The sequence below is a fragment of the Coregonus lavaretus genome (assembly GCF_964263955.1).
Source record: "Coregonus lavaretus genome assembly, chromosome: 2".
In the NCBI taxonomy this organism is placed as follows: Eukaryota; Metazoa; Chordata; class Actinopteri; order Salmoniformes; family Salmonidae; genus Coregonus; species Coregonus lavaretus.
In genome coordinates, this window is record NC_139989.1 from 4364104 (window position 1) to 4382885 (window position 18782).

General features: G+C 43.7%; 1 protein-coding gene across 1 annotated transcript; it reads right to left on the minus strand.

Moving 5' to 3' along the window:
- Positions 1-1439: 1439 nt before the first annotated feature.
- Positions 1440-18637, minus strand: LOC311143190 (armadillo repeat-containing protein 1-like). Its single transcript, XM_084178976.1, has 7 exons — positions 18390-18637; positions 17268-17476; positions 14185-14276; positions 7832-8024; positions 7091-7207; positions 6900-6974; positions 1440-4285 (listed from the first exon to the last, which is right to left on the minus strand). Exons 2-7 carry the CDS (start codon positions 17427-17429, stop codon positions 4094-4096), a joined length of 831 nt encoding a protein of 276 aa, XP_084035102.1. The 5' UTR covers positions 17430-17476; positions 18390-18637; the 3' UTR covers positions 1440-4093.
- Between the last annotated feature and the right edge of the window lie 145 nt (positions 18638-18782).

Sequence of the window (18782 nt, forward strand, 5' to 3'; positions counted from 1 at the left end):
GTTTTTAGGCGTCTATTCTGTTAATGTAGAAACACAGTTACCGGTATGTTTGTCCTTGTCCTCTTCGTTGACATGCGATTGAACAATAAATGGCAAGTTTTGAGATGGTTTTCACTTTTGTTGGTCACAATTTGTCATTTCCACTTTTCTCAGCTAAGAGACTCCCTCTAGTGGAGAGCACATCACATTACCCTGAGAACCAGACAGTCTTCTATGACACTGAACGGAGGAGCACAGCCGCCCAGAGATGTGCACCAGCAGCACTGCCTCCAGGGGCCTACAGCTGTGACTAGATCCTCCTGCCCAGGCTGGTGGGGGGTGGACTGGCTAGGCTGGGGGAGCAGCAGGGAAAGGTGGACCAGGCTGGGGGAGCAGCTGGGGGAGGTGGACCAGGCTGGGGGAGCAGCAGGGGGAGGTGGACCAGGCTGCGGTATCAGCAGGTGGAGGTGGACCAGGCTGCGGTATCAGCAGGTGGAGGTGGACCAGGCTGCGGTATCAGCAGTGGGAGGTGGACCAGGCTGGGGGAGCAGCTGGGGGAGGTGGACCAGGCTGGGGGAGCAGCAGGGGGAGGTGGACCAGGCTGCGGTATCAGCAGGTGGAGGTGGACCAGGCTGCGGTATCAGCAGGGGGAGGTGGACCAGGCTGGGGGAGCAGCAGGGGGATGTGGTCCAGGCTGGGGGAGCAGCAGGGGGAGGTGGACCAGGCTGCGGTATCAGCAGGGGGAGGTGGACAAGGCTGGGGGAGCAGCATGGGGATGTGGACCAGGCTGGTGGAGCAGCAGGGGGATGTGGACCAGGCTGGGGGAGCAGCAGGGGGAGGTGGACCAGGCTGCCGTATCAGCAGGGGGAGGTGGACCAGGCTGGGGGAGCAGCCGGGGGATGTGGTCCATTCTGGGGGAGCAGCAGGGGGATGTGGACCAGGCTGGTGGAGCAGCAGGGGGATGTGGACCAGGCCGGGGGAGTAGCAGGGGGATGTGGACCAGGCTGGGGGAGCAGCAGGGGGATGTGGACCAGGCTGGGGGAGTAGCAGGGGGATGTGGACCAGGCTGGGGGAGCAGCAGGGGGATGTGGACCAGGCTGGGGGAGCAGCAGGGGGATGTGGACCAGGCTGGGGGAGTAGCAGGGGGATGTGGACCAGGCTGGGGAGCAGCAGGGGGATGTCCAAGGAAAACAGATTTGATCATATCTCAATCTTTCTCTCTGCTGCCCTCAGCATTTTGATCTGGAAACATGAGCAGGTTTACAGCTGCTGCACTATGGACATGGTAGATGACTGCATGACTAGGCCAAAGTATTCTCTTCCAATGAGGATTGTCATCACAAAACACACTCTGCTGACATCACAACACATTCTGCTGACATCACAACACACACTCTGCCGATATCACAACAACACTCTGAAAACATCACAACACACACCAGACGCAAACAATTGCAATTGTAGTTCTTTTTAATATTTGCCTTAATATGGAATTGGGAATCAACCGTTTTGAGATCTGCAATACATTATATTACATTAGACGGCAGATAAACACTGTATATGAGAAAAAGCTACTATACTGAGGATTTGCTACACGATTCTGTCAGCCATCCTGATGTAGTGGCTATTAAAGGATAGGTTGAGATTAAAAACTAACTGCATATCACATGGGGGATTTAAAACAGACAAAGAAACGTGTTCAAGTATTTATGATAAACAGTACAAGAGGTGTAACATATAATATAATTATTTTTCCATGGCGTGAATTTTGACTGATTAAGGATTAGGATTAAATATAATACTGATGATTTCTCAACTTCATCCTATGACTTGTTGTTGTTGTTGTTGTTGTTGTTGTTCGTAAGCACTACTTTAGAAGGCTGGTGACAGATAAGAGACACTGACTTTAGTGGATATATGTTATTAGGCTAATTCTTTGTGAGGTCATTTTAATCATGCTATTCTACTAGCCATGTGAGCTGGGAGTTTGGCCTCCAGAAGGAGAACTATTCATTGTCTGGTCGGCACTTCCTTTACACAATGCATGTCAATCACACTCAAATCAGATGCTAATCAGATGAGATCGTGAAGAAGGGATTACAGGCAAGAAAGGGCTCTCAAAAGAAAATGAAGTCAATCCAAAAACGGATCTCTGCAAGAACCTACAGTATCATCGTACTTTAGTGTTTCTGACATTAGTCAAAGCCTCTTGATAAAGGGTATTATCTACATTTAAATTATATTCCATGGCATCCTTCAACAACAAAGTAAAATGGAGACAAAGTTTAACTGTCGAACAGAAGAAAAAAAAACATGATTTCTTCCTGAAATAAGGACTGTGATTAATATAACTAGGAGACCAGAGACCATTTACAAATGTACATATCCACACCCCTGATGCTGCTTAAACCTCTACTGTCTTCGTCTCAGCAGCAATGGTGTGAGTGTGTGTGTGTGTGTGTGTGTGTGTGTGTGTGTGTGTGTGTGTGTGTGTGTGTGTGTGTGTGTGAGTGTGTGTGTGTGTGTGTGTGTATGTGTGTAATTTGTTTTAAAGGACACTGCTGGCTAAAGGGGGTAAAATAAACATTTAAAGTGGCTGGGCCACAATAGTGAAGATGTTGATGAGCTTTAGGGTGAGAGACACATTTGGCAGGTGGCTATCAAGCCCTGAGATGGTTTCTCCATCACAATGATTTAGGCCAGGTTGACTACTCTCAGACCTTTCAGAAGGCCATATGATAATGCTATATGAAAACCTTGATGAAGGGGAAAGAACTAAGAAGTAATTTCAGGATGTCAGTCAATGCATCACAACTTCAACATCAACAATGATCTGTCTGAACACACTTCTACTCTACTGTACTGTTCAACCAAGGGATTCCCAAGTCCTAGGCGAGACTAACAAGAGGTAATGAGCGGACCAATGCAGATGTCTATAGTATAAACAGTAATCACCACAATTTCCCTTTTCTTTCTGCATCAACAGTCCTCTATGGGGAAGCTAGTGTCATTTGACTGACTGACTGGGCCCCAGTCTTCGCTGGTGTCTCGTTTCCTTACGACAAATATGACACATCTCCCTGTGAGAGACATGAGCTGCTAGGGGAAACAAACTCCCAATATAGAGGACTGAGATTGCATTATTCACAAGGCTTCAGAGGTTTTGAGCGAAGTTCAAATGGACCACTAAATAGTAATAAATTGCAGCAAAGCATCAAAAAGGCACACACAAAGGATTGAGATTTAAACAAAAAATGAAGAAAAGGCAACAAGCAAGATCGGCACACACAAAACAGAATTACAGCATGCTTTAAACAGGCCCCCCACGTGGGGGAACGAAAAGTGAATGAGGGATTATTGGCAAAAAGACAGAAAAAGGTGAAAAAAGCTTATTTTTAAAAATGAGGAAAAGACAAAGGAGAGCACTCAAACTCATGCACAAAAAGAAACTCCTATTTCCACAAGCGCAGCGTCATCTAATGCAATCGCTCAAACTCAGAAGACTAAGCAGCGCCATGCATTCCCACAATGCAATTTGGTTTCAAAGAGATGATGGACCCATCAGGCATCAGAGAAAACTCATTTTCTATTGGAAAAGAAGATTCTGAAGTCCTCCATCGACGGCTTGTGAGGTGCATAATGTGTAAGGATTGACTGAGTGTATTTAGTGTGCAGCACGTTACCTGTGGTACAGTAGCTAGCATGTTCTTAGCTTATTTCCTCTTATATACAAGTGAAGGTTATTGCAGGTTCAGGATTGCAAGTTTCCAGCAACTGTCAGTAAATTCCCTGGTTTTCCAGAAATCCTGGTTGGAGGCTACCGGCTTTCCAGCTTCTTCCCTCCTGATTCCGGGAATCCTCCAACCGGGATTTCGGGAAAACCAGGGAATTTATTGAAAGTTCCCGGAATTTTGCAACCCAATGTAGGTTGTGCTTGGCAGTCCAGTGCTCCTTATAGACACACTGAGCAGAGTTGTACTCTGTGTGGCTGCTGAGAGGGACTAGAGAGTAGAAGAGCTGGATGACTGGGGAAGGGGCAGGGCTGGTGGCCTAAGCGATCGACCGTCAGTTGGTGGTATCGGGTTGTGACGATGGGGACTGACACAGGAAGTGGTCACCAGTAGAAGGAGCGGGACAGGAAGTTGGCGGCGGTGCTGAGCCAGCCCACGCCGTCTGTGATGGAGCCCACGCGGGTCACGGCCTTGTCCTGCTCCTGAGACGGGCTTTCCTCCTCGGGGAGGTAGTCTGGGATGTCCACATTGTGCTCCACCACCACCTCCGCACCCTCCTGGAATGGAAGCATCAGCTGGGGGAACAGATGGAGGGAGGGAGGGAGAGAGTGTGGGACGTAGGGACGGTGGGAGGGAGGGTGGGACAGACAGAGGGAGGGGGGAGAGAGAGATAGACAACAATTGTTCAGAATCCATGCCTAGTAGCAAACAGGTTTAATTAAACAAGGCAACAGTAAACATGTCGTCTTCCACGAATGATGCCGCCGCCGCCGCCGCCCCCTCCCCCCAACTTGGGCCAATTAGTGACAATTCAAACTAGACTATACTGGTAGTAACAAAAAATGTCCCCTTTATAGCGCCACCGTGTGGTTGATATGAATGTTCTTGCATATGTTGAGTCTTGACAGTGTTTGCAACATGTTTACCAAATTTTGTTACAATACGAATATCTGTGACTGAATTATATGCATTTATGTGCCAGACCACGCCCACGTTAATGTTTATTAGTCAATAGTGGCCATGTTGTTTGAGGTACTAATCTGGAAAATATTGTGTTGAGAGACCTTTGTCCATAGATGCAACATATCAAGTTTTATGCAGATCGGTCATTCGGTGCCAGAGTAGCGTTTTAAGTGTTTTTCACAAAATTCTAAATGGCTGAAAATCCATCATGGCGGACCTTATGGGTCCATGAGGCAAATGTGTTCCTTGTGAGGAGAGGGATCTATGTACCGGATTTCATGACTTTAGGTCAAACGGGTTGAGTGGCGTGACCTTTCAAGGTAGGCATTTACAATCGCTTGTTATAGCGCCACCATCTGGACAATCAGTGTAATTATGTAAATGCTGGATCTCTATGGCAAGACGCATCATTCACCCAAGTTACGTCAAAATCGGGCCAGTGCTGTCTGAGATATTGTGTGTGACGAACATATGGACGTAGACAGATCCACAGTCCCCTCCCCAATTTCATTGTGGGGGACAAAAATAGTGCAGACAAAACAACACCAAGATCAGGCAACTTCAAGCTATTCTCTACCTCTCCACTGTCATCTCTGAAACATAAATCAACCAGCTCTGCCCCCTGATGGACAGAAGAGGAACAGCAGCAGGTCAGTGAGGAGCTGTGGCTTGTTTTGGAGAGGGCCATTTCAGGCCATGATTGAGCACCCCAAGGAAGAAAACTCCCCCTAGTCTAATTTAACTACTTCAGACAGGAGGGAGAGTTCTGTTGGTGGCTCTGTCTCCTCTGATGGGGGTTGTGGTTTCCCAAAGATACATGGTGTAGTGCCATACTGCTCCCAGGGCATGCTGGGATTGGTCATGTGACTTGGCGGTGAGTAATGCCCTTAGGACAGAGTGATATGACCAGCTAATGGTGTCACTCCAAATAACCCAGATTCATCTGGGATCAAGCTACCATCCCAAGCACACCAAGATATAGACATATCCCCAGCACACCAAGATATAGACATATCCCCAGCACACCAAGATATAGACATATCCCAAGCACACCAAGATATAGACATATCCCCAGCACACCAAGATATAGACATATCCCCAGCACACCAAGATATAGACATATCCCCAGCACACCAAGATATAGACATATCCCCAGCACACCAAGATATAGACATATCCCCAGCACACCAAGATATAGAGACGTATGGGCTGGCAAAGAGCTCTACCATTCCTAATCCCCATGCCTACTCCCACTGGGTGTGGACATTTCCAAAGAAAGAAGAAGTCCTAGTCAAAGCTGCAACAGCACACTAATATAACGACTTACCCTGTCAGGTAAGAGGGCCAGACACAGTTTCGGTTTATAAATCACGTTTGAAAACCCACTCTTTTAGCTTGAAGTTTAATACATTATTTTACAGTTATTGAGCATGGGCTTGAATCAATAATTTCAAAATTATTTTCAGAGCTGGAAAAAGTACCCAATTGTCATACTTTAGTAAAAGTAAAGATAAATTAATAGAAAATGACTCAAGTAAAAGTGAGTCACCCAGTAAAATACTACTTGAGTAAAAGTCTTAAAGTATTTGGTTTTAAATATACTTAAGTATCAAAAGTAAATGTAGTTGCTAAAATATACTTAAGTATCAATAGTAAAAGTAAAAGTACGAATAATTTCAAATTCCTTATATTAAGCAAACCAGACGGAACCATTTTCTTGTTTTTATTTATTTATGGATAGCCAGGGTCACACTCAGACATAATTTACAAACGAAACATGTGTTTAGTGAGTCCACCAGATCAAAGGCAGTAGGGATGACCAGGGATGTTCTCTTGATAAGTGTGTAAAATTGACCCTTTTCTGTCCTGCTAAGCATTCTAAATGTAACAAGTACTTTTGGGTGTCAGAGAAAATGTATGGAGTCAAAAGTACATAATGTTCTTTAGGAATGTAGTGAAGTAAAAGTAAAAGTTGTCAAAAATATAAATATTAAAGTACAGATACCCCCCAAAAAAACGTATAGTATTTTTACTTAAGTACTTTACACCACTGATTATTTTAGACATCTTTTTTTATATATTTTTTAAACATTCTTTTATTAGCTTCTGTTCACCTTCATTTTATTGTTTTACTGTAAAGTGAGTTGTGATTTTAAATGCACTTTAAATAAAGTTGAATTTGATTTGACAGTACTATCCCTCCCTCCCTCTCTCTACTCTACTCACCTCTCCTCCATCCTCTCCCTTCACCACCTGTGCAGCCTTCATCACCTTGGTGGAGTTGATCGCCGTGCCTAGTGCCTGAGGAACACAAAGATGGAGGCTCTTCATCACAGGATTACAAAGTAATCAAAAGAGGGATGTTCTTCATCCATTTCCCAGTGCCATGGAATTACATTGTGGATAGGGTAACTCACCTCAGCCTTGAGGTCAGAGCGGATCCTGACCACACACCTCTTCACAGCCATCTGGAAGGTGAAGCTGATCACCCCTCGGATCTTCAACAGGGCCTCCTCACACAGACTTCTACGAGTCTGAGGGATGGAGAGAGACAGGTAAAATGTACAGACGACAAGGCCAATCCAGTCTTGACATAAAATGGTCACCCAGAAACCCTGTAAACCTTCACATTCTATTCAGATGGAGGGGTTTAATGTTGCATTCATACACAGGTCCAACACAGTAATAGAGCTCATCTTCCATTGTCTTGTGTGTGTGTTATGGTATGTGTGGTCGTCACTGAGGCTGTCTGTCTGGTGTAATGTGATCTGGCCAGGTGCAGCTATCCTGTGGTGTGGTGTTCAGGTTTAATCTCAACACCCTGCTGTTCAATGGCTGACATTTACAACACTGACCCACACTACCTGACAATGTGCGTTAGACTATGTGGTCACATTGACAACAGGGCGACAATATGCCCAACTCAAGGATTCTTAGAGGTGGTGACTTATCGACTGTGTTAACCTATCACAATAACGACAACTGAGATTCTATTTTTTCGCCAATTTTCATCCCAGGGAGACACATTAAGGCAAGAAATCATGGAGCAAGCAACCAGTTTGGAATGTAGCCTGGACCTTCGGTCTGGCAAACTGCTCTCCTCAGGGTGTGTTATGGGACTGTGTGTGTACAAGCTGGAGACACCACCATCCACTCACTGAGTCGTCCAGGCCATCGATGTGCAGCACCACAGTCTTGGCCCTCTTGTTGGTGGAGCCCAGGAAGAAGTGGGCCTTGCGTCTGCAGGAGGCAGCCTCAGCCTCGGCCTGCTCTGCCTGGTCATTACCAGCCGCCTGCAGAATCTCATAAATCTCAGATGCCAGCAGCTTGGTCTCCCCTGGGGAGGTGCTCCTGAGGGAGGGTTAGAGAGGAGAGAGAGGTGGGAGAGAGGGAGGGAGGGGGTGGAGATGAGGGGGAGGGTGGAAGGGGAGGGTTAGGGAGGGAGAGAGAGAGGTGGGGGGGGGGGGGAGAATAGAGGGCGGGAGAAATAAAGAAGTTAAGTATCAAAAGTTACATTTTTTAAAATAATTTTGTGGACAGTTATCTCTGCAAACAAAGGCATACTTGCTGTGTGAGATTTTCTTTTTACACATTTTATTTCAATAACCTTGACTTTTTCGTCATGTCCAAGTCCTCTCTTCAAATCCAGACAAGGGCAAGATGGTACCAATGAATCCATGTCAATAAGGAAGTGGACGCATAAACAGCAAAGTATCCATGTCTACTCTTCCTCTCTGTACAACACGACGACGGTGGTCTCCTTTACAGTTGGGTGTCCTCTCCTGTGGTCTGGGCCTGTCCAAGTCTCTCCCAGAGCCGACTGGGCTGAGTGGTTGATATTTCTAAAACGTGTCTCTCTGCCAGACATACTGCAGCTGCATGGAGGGGGGGGGGGGTGGGGGGGGGTGGGGGGGGGGGGGGGTGGTCCCCTACAGAGAGCCAGTGTGACAGGCCTGTCACCACCTGACCTTTTCACTGTATAAATAGCCAGCCTCGTTGGAGGAGAAATTACCACACTACACTCATAAATGGCCAAACATTCACAAAGGTCTCTGTCCGTCTCTAAAAGGTCGAATAATTATACTGTTAATGAAAGTAGTAGTCTAATATCATTTAAAGCTGCAATAAGTAACTTTTTGGGCGACCTGACCAAATTCACATAGAAATGTGTGTTATAGATCTGTCACTCATTGAAACCAAGTCTAAGAAGCGGTAGATATGTTCTACGTGTGCTATGTCTATGCTTCCCGTGCTTAAGTTTTGTTTTTGCGTTTTGTAAACCTGCGTCAAACAGCTGAAAATACAACATTTGTGGTTATAAACAGCTGAAAAGACAATATCTGTGGTTATGGAAAATATATTTCACAGTGGTTTAAGATGGTACAATGATTCTCTACACTATACTTGCTTGTTTTGTCACATAAACTGAAATTAGGCGAACTATTAAAATTTTAGCAACCAGGAAATGGCGGAGCGATTTCTACATTGAGCTCAGGTGCATCCTGTTTCTATTAAGCATCCTTGAGATGTTTCTACAACTTGAATGGAGTCCACCTGTGGTAAATTCAATTGATTGGACATGACTTGGAAAGGCACACACCTGTCTATATAAAGGTCCCACAGTTGACAGTTCAAGTCAGAGCAAAAACCAAGCCATGAGGTCGAAGGAATTGTCCGTAGAGCTCAGAGACATGATTGTGTCGAGGCACAGATCTAGGGAAGGGTACCAAAACATTTCTGCAGCATTGAAGGTCCCCAAGAACACAGTGGCCTCAATCATTCTTAAATAGAAGAAGTTTGGAACCACCAAGACTCTTCCTAGAGCTGGCTGCCTGGCCAAACTGAGCAATCGGGGGAGAAGGGCCTTGGTCAGGGAGTTGACCAAGAACCCAATGGTCACTCTGACAGAGCTCCAGAGTTCCTCTGTGGAGATGGGAGAACCTTCCAGAAAGACAACCATCTCTGCAGCACTCCACCAATCAGGCCTTTATGGTAGAGTGGCCAGACAGAAGCCACTCCTCAGTAAAAGGCACATGACAGCCCGCTTGGAGTTTGCCAAAAGGCACCTAAGGACTCTCAGACCATGAGAAACAAGTTTCTCTGGTCTGATGAAACCAAGATTGAACTCTTTGGCCTGACTGCCAAGCGTCACGTCTGGAGGAAACCTGTCACAATCCCTACGGTGAAGCATGGTGATGGCAGCATCATGCTGTGGGGATGTTTTTCAGCGGCAGGGACTAGGAGACTAGTCAGGATCGAGGCAAAGATGAACGGAGCAAAGTACAGAGAGATCCTTGATGAAAACCTGCTCCAGAGCACTCAGGACCTCAGACTGGGGCGAAGGTTCACCTTCCAACAGGACAACGACCCTAAGCACACAGCCAAGACAACGCAAGAGTGGCTTCGGGACAAGTCTCTGAATGTCCTTGAGTGGCCCAGCCAGAGCCCGGACTTGAACCCGATCGAACATCTCTGGAGAGACCTGAAAATAGCTGTGCAGTAATGCTTCCCATCCAAACTGAAAGAGCTTGAGAGGATCTGCAGAGAAGAATGGGAGAAACTCCCCAAATACAGGTTTGCCAAGCTTGTAGCGTCATACCCAAGAAGACTCAAGACTGTAATCGCTGCTAAAGGTGATTCAACAAAGTACTGAGTAAAGGGTCTGAATACTTATGTAAATGTAATATTTCCGTTTTTTATTTTTAATAAATTTGCTAAGATTTCTAAAAAACTTGTTTTTGCATTATGGGGTATTGTGTGTAGATTGATGAGGGGAAAAAAAACAATTTAATCAATTTTAGAATAAGGCAGCAATGTAACAAAATGTGGAAAGAGTGAAGGTGTCTGAATACTTTCCGAATGCACTGTATATGCAATGTACAGCCTTCCCTATGGATTGTGCACCAATGAAACGGATTATCAGCCTACTCAGTGACACCCACAGAACACAACTATGAACATTCAGAGCTAATGTGGCTAATTTCACAGTGGTTTCAGAGTCCTTCAGTACGAGCTAAGACGCTAATATTTATGTAAACTCCACATAGTTGTGTTCTGTGGGTGTCACTGAGTAGGCTGATACCCCATTTCATGGTGCAGAGTGTGAATTACGGGGGTGCCAGGGGGGTCTCAGACCCCCTGAATGAGACATGAGTCCCCCTTAATGCAACAGTCAAACTTTGGGGGGTTCTAAATAATGCTAATTTAACCATTCTCCTATTTGTTTAAAATGTTATTTGTACTGCTACAGTGGTAAATATTAAAATAAAAGCTTATTAAAAAAATGAAAAACAAAACACCCCCACCTCTGTGTCGTGGTTATTATTATTATTATTATTATTAATCCTGCTACCAGTCACTTTCTCCTAATCCCTGTTTACATGTACATATCTACCTCAAATACTCCAGTATCCCTGTTTACATGTACATATCTACCTCAAATACTCCAGTATCCCTGTTTACATGTACATATCTACCTCAAATACTCCAGTATCCCTGTTTACATGTACATATCTACCTCAAATACTCCAGTATCCCTGTTTACATGTACATATCTACCTCAAATACTCCAGTATCCCTGTTTATATGTACATATCTACCTCAAATACTCCAGTATCCCTGTTTATATGTACATATCTACCTCAAATACTCCAGTATCCCTGCACATTGTACATTTGGTACTGACCCTGTATACAGCTTCCTCTCTTATTTCTTACGTTTTTTTAAATTTTAAATAAAAATGTTTTATTAGTTATAATATTTTGATATGGAATACTGCACTGTTGGGTAGGGCTTGCAAGTTAATCATTTCACTGTGCATGTGACAAATACAACTTTAAAAAATTGTTACTGCACTTGTCATCCAGGTACAGTCCTGTATCTCAGCCCATTTTCAAGTGTCCCAACTCTTTTCTACAAAAAGGTCCTTTTGTCAGCAAAACGCATCAATTAATTCAGGCTACAAGAGTGTAGAACCAATGACAATCGCCGAATGCCATTACACTTTTTGGTGTTTTGTAACAGATGTTAATATTATGAATATTTGTGTAAACGCTTCATAGTTGTGTTCTGTGGGTGTCACGGAGTAGGCTGATACCCAGTTTCACGGGTGCACAATCCATAGGTAAGGATGTACACAGTGTATGCTCCCAATGCAATTACGCAGTCTAATACATCCACAGTGGGATTTCAATCGGGGGAGTTTTCTGTTTATTGTCAAACTAACTAATTATTCTATTTAAATTTGTAATTATGTAACAACATTCCAACCTTGTTTAGCACTATCTAGTCCAAATATGGAATGATTCCTCTATTTGTAACCATTTGCATCGCTTTCAATAAGGGACTTTTATTTTGAAGGCGAACTGCAAATTCCACTCTTCCACACAGACCGCAGTCGGTGACCATATCAACGGAGTAAACAAACATTTTCTGCCTGTGAAAAAGTGAATTGCTAGAACACCATAGCATGCATAAAAAGTATTTACAGGCAACATAAATGATTAACCCAAAAATAGATTAGAAAACGATTTTCATTGTTAGATGTGACTGTAAACCTTCAATGTTCGCCAGCTAACTGATCTGTGACATGTAGGTGCTGGAGTATCACGACGCAGGCTGTTGTGTCGAGTATGGTGGAATGCGAATGCGTCTCAACCAATGAAAACATGTGGTGGGTGGGGCCAACCCAGCCCCATTCTATGCTGCAGAGCGAAGTACTTGGACAGTAGCGCCTAGCTGCTGCGCTCCATGGTTTCTCTAGTTGAAAGAGAGCAAACACTTAATTGAACAATTGCGTCCATAGTTCCCACCCCTACTGTTGACCTATCACCGACAAAGGGGTGTAGACTTCGGCTACCAAACATTGACTTGCCTCAAGAAAAAAATGTTGTGTGCGCTAACAGCCGGAAAAAACCCAGCCGAACACCAAAACGTCTCAAAAAATGTTTGACTGGGAAGCATGCGACAGGCTTACGGAAAGCTATAGGCATTGTTCTTCTGTGTGAATGGACTGGACAAAGCTCCGTTCACAAGCTACATCTCTGTACTACTAATAATAATAATAATAATAATACAGAGCCTTGGGAGTGGTAACTTAGCTAGACTTTCCCTTCAGTCTTGTGTTCACACTCTCCAGCCATGAATGACCTCCACCCAAAGTCATTGTGTGTGGAATAGGAGCAGAGGGGGCCGGTGTGACCGCAGGACCCTTCTTGATAGGGCCTGTCGCTAGTTGTAGTGACTGGCCGGTTAGCTCTAGGCCCAGGGTCAGCCTCACAGAGAGTTATACCCTGGGAGAAGATCATACAGCCTGATACCAGGCCTGCCAACCGCTGGCACACTTCTGAGTGCCAGTCATAAACAGCAGTCACTTAACACCACACACCCTCCAGATACTCTCACAAGGGGGAGTGGGGGTGGGGGGGGAGCACACAACCTCCTATCTGGAGCACCCACACCTCGGAGGTATAGAGACCCCTCTGGGTGACCAGAATGTGTAAGTCATATTGATTTAGCAAGGTACCCAAAGGTAACAGAGGGCATTCTTTTTAACACAATCTTTTTTTACTGAATGACTAAGTAGTGATATGGGGGAGGGGGGGGGAATCGATACAGTTACATATCGCAATATTATTTTGGACGATATTATAAATCGATACTTTGACTTCAAGTATCGATTAGAAAAAACAAATATTTGTTGTTGTTTTTGTTGCCGCTAGGTAGCGTTAGCTAACGCTAGTCGGCTGTATCTGCGCCAAAACTCTGTATTTTTCATCCTATAGCTGGTTCTCCATCTTCTTTTAAAATAGTGAGCCAGCATGTTTTCAGCACTTTTATGTCCATGACTGATTTTAAAAAATCATGCTCTGTCATCCCACTGCAGCAGACATATAGTGAGCAATATGTTTGGAACATCAAACAGCAAAAAAATGTGCAGTATCGAATCTCAATACATACCGTATCGGCACCTAAGTATGGTTATAACATCGTATCGTGAGGTCCCTGGCAATTCCCAGGCCTAGTATACAGTAAGGGCAAATTAAATGTTTATGCCTAACTAAAGGGCATTCAATAGACATTAACATGTATTTATTTGAAGAGACAGACGCAGTGATGAAAGTGTAGACTTAGCTACTTAGCTGAGATAACCGTCCTTGAGAGAAATACCTGGCAACCCTAACATTATTCAGAATTTAACAAAAACCAGTGGGGATACTGACTAGATCAATTGTGATATTTTTTAAAACAAGTGGCAGGTTGCATTAAATCCCTCAATGTGTGGAAACAACTAATTAATTGTTTACCTGCAGACTTTAATTCAGGATTAATCTAATTTATCCTGACATGGCAACCTTAGACAACCTTCCTGTCAAGAACATTTGCAGACAGGCACTGAGGTAATTATTGTCCTCTGAAAACAAGAGAAATACCAGGATCAGGTTTTCAGTGAAAAGTGCACAGTGTGTGTGTGTGCTCATTCCAATGTGTGCGGTGACGGGAGGGGACTTACTTCTGCATGACATTCTGCAGACTCAGCATCATGCCCAGCTCTCCCTTCATCTTCTCTCTGTTGGTCCGACATTCTGCCAGGTAGCGCACCGCCTGGAACGACAAGGGAAGCCATTACAGCTTAAACGAACCTTGGGCTATCACTATCTCTGGTTGTGTGTGTGTGTGTCTGTGTGAAGGTGAGGGAGTGTGTGTTAAAACTCAGAAAGGCAAAGATTCATACACACAAACACACAGACACGGCTGAGCAGCCAACCAGCCACTTAAGCGCAGTGAGAGCCAGTGGTGGAAAAAGTACTCAATTGTCATACTTGAGTAAAAGTAAAGATACCTTAATAGAAAATGACTCAAGTAAAAGTCACCCAGTAAAATACTACTTGAGTAAAAGTCTAAAAGTATTTGGTTTTAATTATACTTAAGTATCAAAAGAAAATTGAATTGCTTAAATTTACTTACAGTGGGGGAAAAAAGTATTTAGTCAGCCACCAATTGTGCAAGTTCTCCCACTTAAAAAGATGAGAGAGGCCTGTAATTTTCATCATAGGTACACGTCAACTATGACAGACAAAATTAGAAAAAAATTCCAGAAATCACATTGTAGGATTTTTTATGAATTTATTTGCAAATTATGGTGGAAAATAAGTATTTGGTCAATAACAAAAGTTTCTCAATACTTTGTTATATACCCTTTGTTGGCAATGACACAGGTCAAACGTTTTCTGTAAGTCTTCACAAGGTTTTCACACACTGTTGCTGGTATTTTGGCCCATTCCTCCATGCAGATCTCCTCTAGAGCAGTGATGTTTTGGGGCTGTCGCTGGGCAACACAGACTTTCAACTCCCTCCAAAGATTTTCTATGGGGTTGAGATCTGGAGACTGGCTAGACCACTCCAGGACCTTGAAATGCTTCTTACGAAGCCACTCCTTCGTTGCCCGGGCGGTGTGTTTGGGATCATTGTCATGCTGAAAGACCCAGCCACGTTTAATCTTCAATGCCCTTGCTGATGGAAGGAGGTTTTCACTCAAAATCTCACGATACATGGCCCCATTCATTCTTTCCTTTACACGGATCAGTCGTCCTGGTCCCTTTGCAGAAAAACAGCCCCAAAGCATGATGTTTCCACCCCCATGCTTCACAGTAGGTATGGTGTTCTTTGGATGCAACTCAGCATTCTTTGTCCTCCAAACACGACGAGTTGAGTTTTTACCAAAAAGTTCTATTTTGGTTTCATCTGACCATATGACATTCTCCCAATCCTCTTCTGGATCATCCAAATGCACTCTAGCAAACATCAGACGGGCCTGGACATGTACTGGCTTAAGCAGGGGGACACGTCTGGCATTGCAGGATTTGAGTCCCTGGCGGCGTAGTGTGTTACTGATGGTAGGCTTTGTTACTTTGGTCCCAGCTCTCTGCAGGTCATTCACTAGGTCCCCCCGTGTGGTTCTGGGATTTTTGCTCACCGTTCTTGTGATCATTTTGACCCCACGGGGTGAGATCTTGCATGGAGCCCCAGATCGAGGGAGATTATCAGTGGTCTTGTATGTCTTCCATTTCCTAATAATTGCTCCCACAGTTGATTTCTTCAAACCAAGCTGCTTACCTATTGCAGATTCAGTCTTCCCAGCCTGGTGCAGGTCTACAATTTTGTTTCTGGTGTCCTTTGACAGCTCTTTGGTCTTGGCCATAGTGAAGTTTGGAGTGTGACTGTTTGAGGTTGTGGACAGGTGTCTTTTATACTGATAACAAGTTCAAACAGGTGCCATTAATACAGGTAACGAGTGGAGGACAGAGGAGCCTCTTAAAGAAGAAGTTACAGGTCTGTGAGAGCCAGAAATCTTGCTTGTTTGTAGGTGACCAAATACTTATTTTCCACCATAATTAGCAAATTAATTCATTAAAAATCCTACAATGTGATTTTCTGGATTTTTTTTCTCAATTTGTCTGTCATAGTTGACGTGTACCTATGATGAAAATTACACAATTGGTGGCTGACTAAATACTTTTTTCCCCCACTGTAAGTATCAAAAGTAAAAGTATAAATCATTTCAAATTCCTTATATTAAGCAAAGCAGATGGCACAATTTTCTTGTTTATATATTTACGGATAGCCAGGGGCACACTCCAACACTCAGACATTATTTATAAACGAAGCATGTGTGTTTAGTCATTCCGCCAGATCAGAGGCAGTAGGGATGACCAGGGATGTTCTCTTGATAAGTGCGTGAATTGGACCATTTTCCTGTCAAAATGAACGAGTACTTTTGGGTGTCAGGGAAAATGTATGGAGTAAAAAGTATATTATTTTCTTTAGGAATGTAGTGAAGTAAAAGTAGTCAAAAATATAAATAGTAAAGTACAGATACCCAAAAAAATGTAAGTACTTTACACCACTTGTGAGAGCTAGTACTGTGTGTGTGTGTGTGTTGCATAACCAATGCAAACACGTAACAAGTACAGGCTCTGAGTGTACACTGTCCAGGTCACCACTAAATAAGAACTATTATATAAAGCACTCAGATGTGTGTGTGCGCATCCTAGGAGATGTGCCCAAGAACACTCTTCTCCAAACACTGACATTGTTGAATCATGTAGCTACAAGAAAACACAATTTTATTTTTGTTGCGGTCTACAGATATGGGTGATGCAACCTACCACTTTTTAATTTATTTTTCTGTTGATATTTTCTAGTTTATTTTGCAACTAGTTTTAATGAGCATTATTACAGCCTGGACCGAGTTTGGGAAAACCTGTTGTAGATGTTGCTGGGTAAATATCAGTGTTTCTGCCTGGCGCCGACACAGTGGATTGCCCTCCGCACCGTCACTCTAACCTAACTTGTCCTGACACAACCTGACAGCAGGGGGGGCTGCTTATGAATGACTTACCGCATGCTGCATGGTATACTCAAGATAGACTGTCCTTCTTCCCTGTTCCAATTCCTTTTGATAATTTGATCATAGGATCAGGTCACATTTCTGCATAATAGGGCCTGGAGTTTTTCCAGGTCATATGTTCAGGAAAAACTCCTGACCTTATGCATAGCCAACAAAATGGTCAAATGGTGGTGGATGAGCCTTACCAATAATGCTGAGTATACGACCTGAGGGTTGGGGTGGTCCAGAAAGAGGATGAGCCCCGGTAAGCAGCCGTTGTCCTGTACTATGGCTCGTCTGTTGAGGGGGTCAGCTGCAAGATCTCGTAGCTGGTTCACCACAGTCAGTGCATCCAGCTCCCCACTCATGGTGCCTCCTCTCGCAGTGCCTTGCACATCAAACCAGCCCCTTCACACTGTGTACATAATAGGATCAGGTCAGATTTAGCTGTACAGTACCGAACCTATTCATTACAATGACATCCATTTCAGTGACAACAGTCTCTAAATGCTTTTATTTTTGGCAAAATGCATGACCAAAAAAACCAATTGACATTAAGACCCTGCCAATATTAAATGGTAATGATGTATCAACCTGTTCAAATACTGTAATCAGTATGAGCAACATATTGTGATTTGTGAAAAACAATCAGTTTGACAGGTCACTTGAAAAGCATCACCATTATTGTCTTGGTGTGTAGACCTACTAGCTAGCTACAGTAGTTAGTTAACGTTAGTTGCATTCTTTGGACACTTGGCTGAAAATATAGCGTGGGAGTCCACATTGACACATGATAACACAGGTTAAAGCAATGTAGTTAGCTAATGATATGGTATCAGCAGGGTGTTTTGATATGTGGCCCTGTCCATAGTTAAGATAATAGATATGCATAGCAAATAAGGGCGCTAAGTGTTATTATGGAGGCTAACGTTATATGGCTACAACAAAAGGCCCAACTAGCCTAATGCCATGGGCCAAAACCAACTGAATATCGCGTTCTTAATCTTTTTTGTTGAGAATGCTCGTGGTTTTATTCTGAACAACCAGCTGCACATGAAACATAGCGTGGCAAGCAAGACCAATAGCTAAAATCAATCGTTAAATAGTTAGCAAGCTAGCCAACAACAAAACAGAACTAGTTATCAGGTTAGGACTGTCAGGATAATGACAGTGAAGAGCCTCCATGTTTATTATCAGAGTTGATAATTAACTGGCTACTTCACCTTGCTTATGTAGTCTTGTTGTCTACGCATAACCTCTGAAAACACGCCCAGGACAAGCAGGAGCTGGGCTAGCAAGCTAGCTAGTTATCGTTAGCATATTATTACCTTTTCTCCAATTGATCTCCCCGTTTGAATTATAAAATGACCGCAAATACAATGCAGTTAAAAATAACCTAAGCAGTTGTGAGAAGCAGAGACAGCTGTTTCCGTCACAACATCGAAATAAAACACAGAAGCTTGTGATTTAACAAAATTTCGTCCAAAAGCTAGCTAGCTGGCTAACTCGTCAATTTTATCACGGTCTCAGTTTGAAGACAGCTGATTCGACAGTTCAGTTGTGACCGACAAGACGAAGAGCCATTCATCGAAGGTTTTACATTAACAAATTGTCACGACCTTGATTGATTGTAGTGATACTCAAGAATGTAATGTATTTTACCAAATAATTCAACAAAAGACAGTGACAGTAAACTACAGACAAGGAATTAATGTTACTTG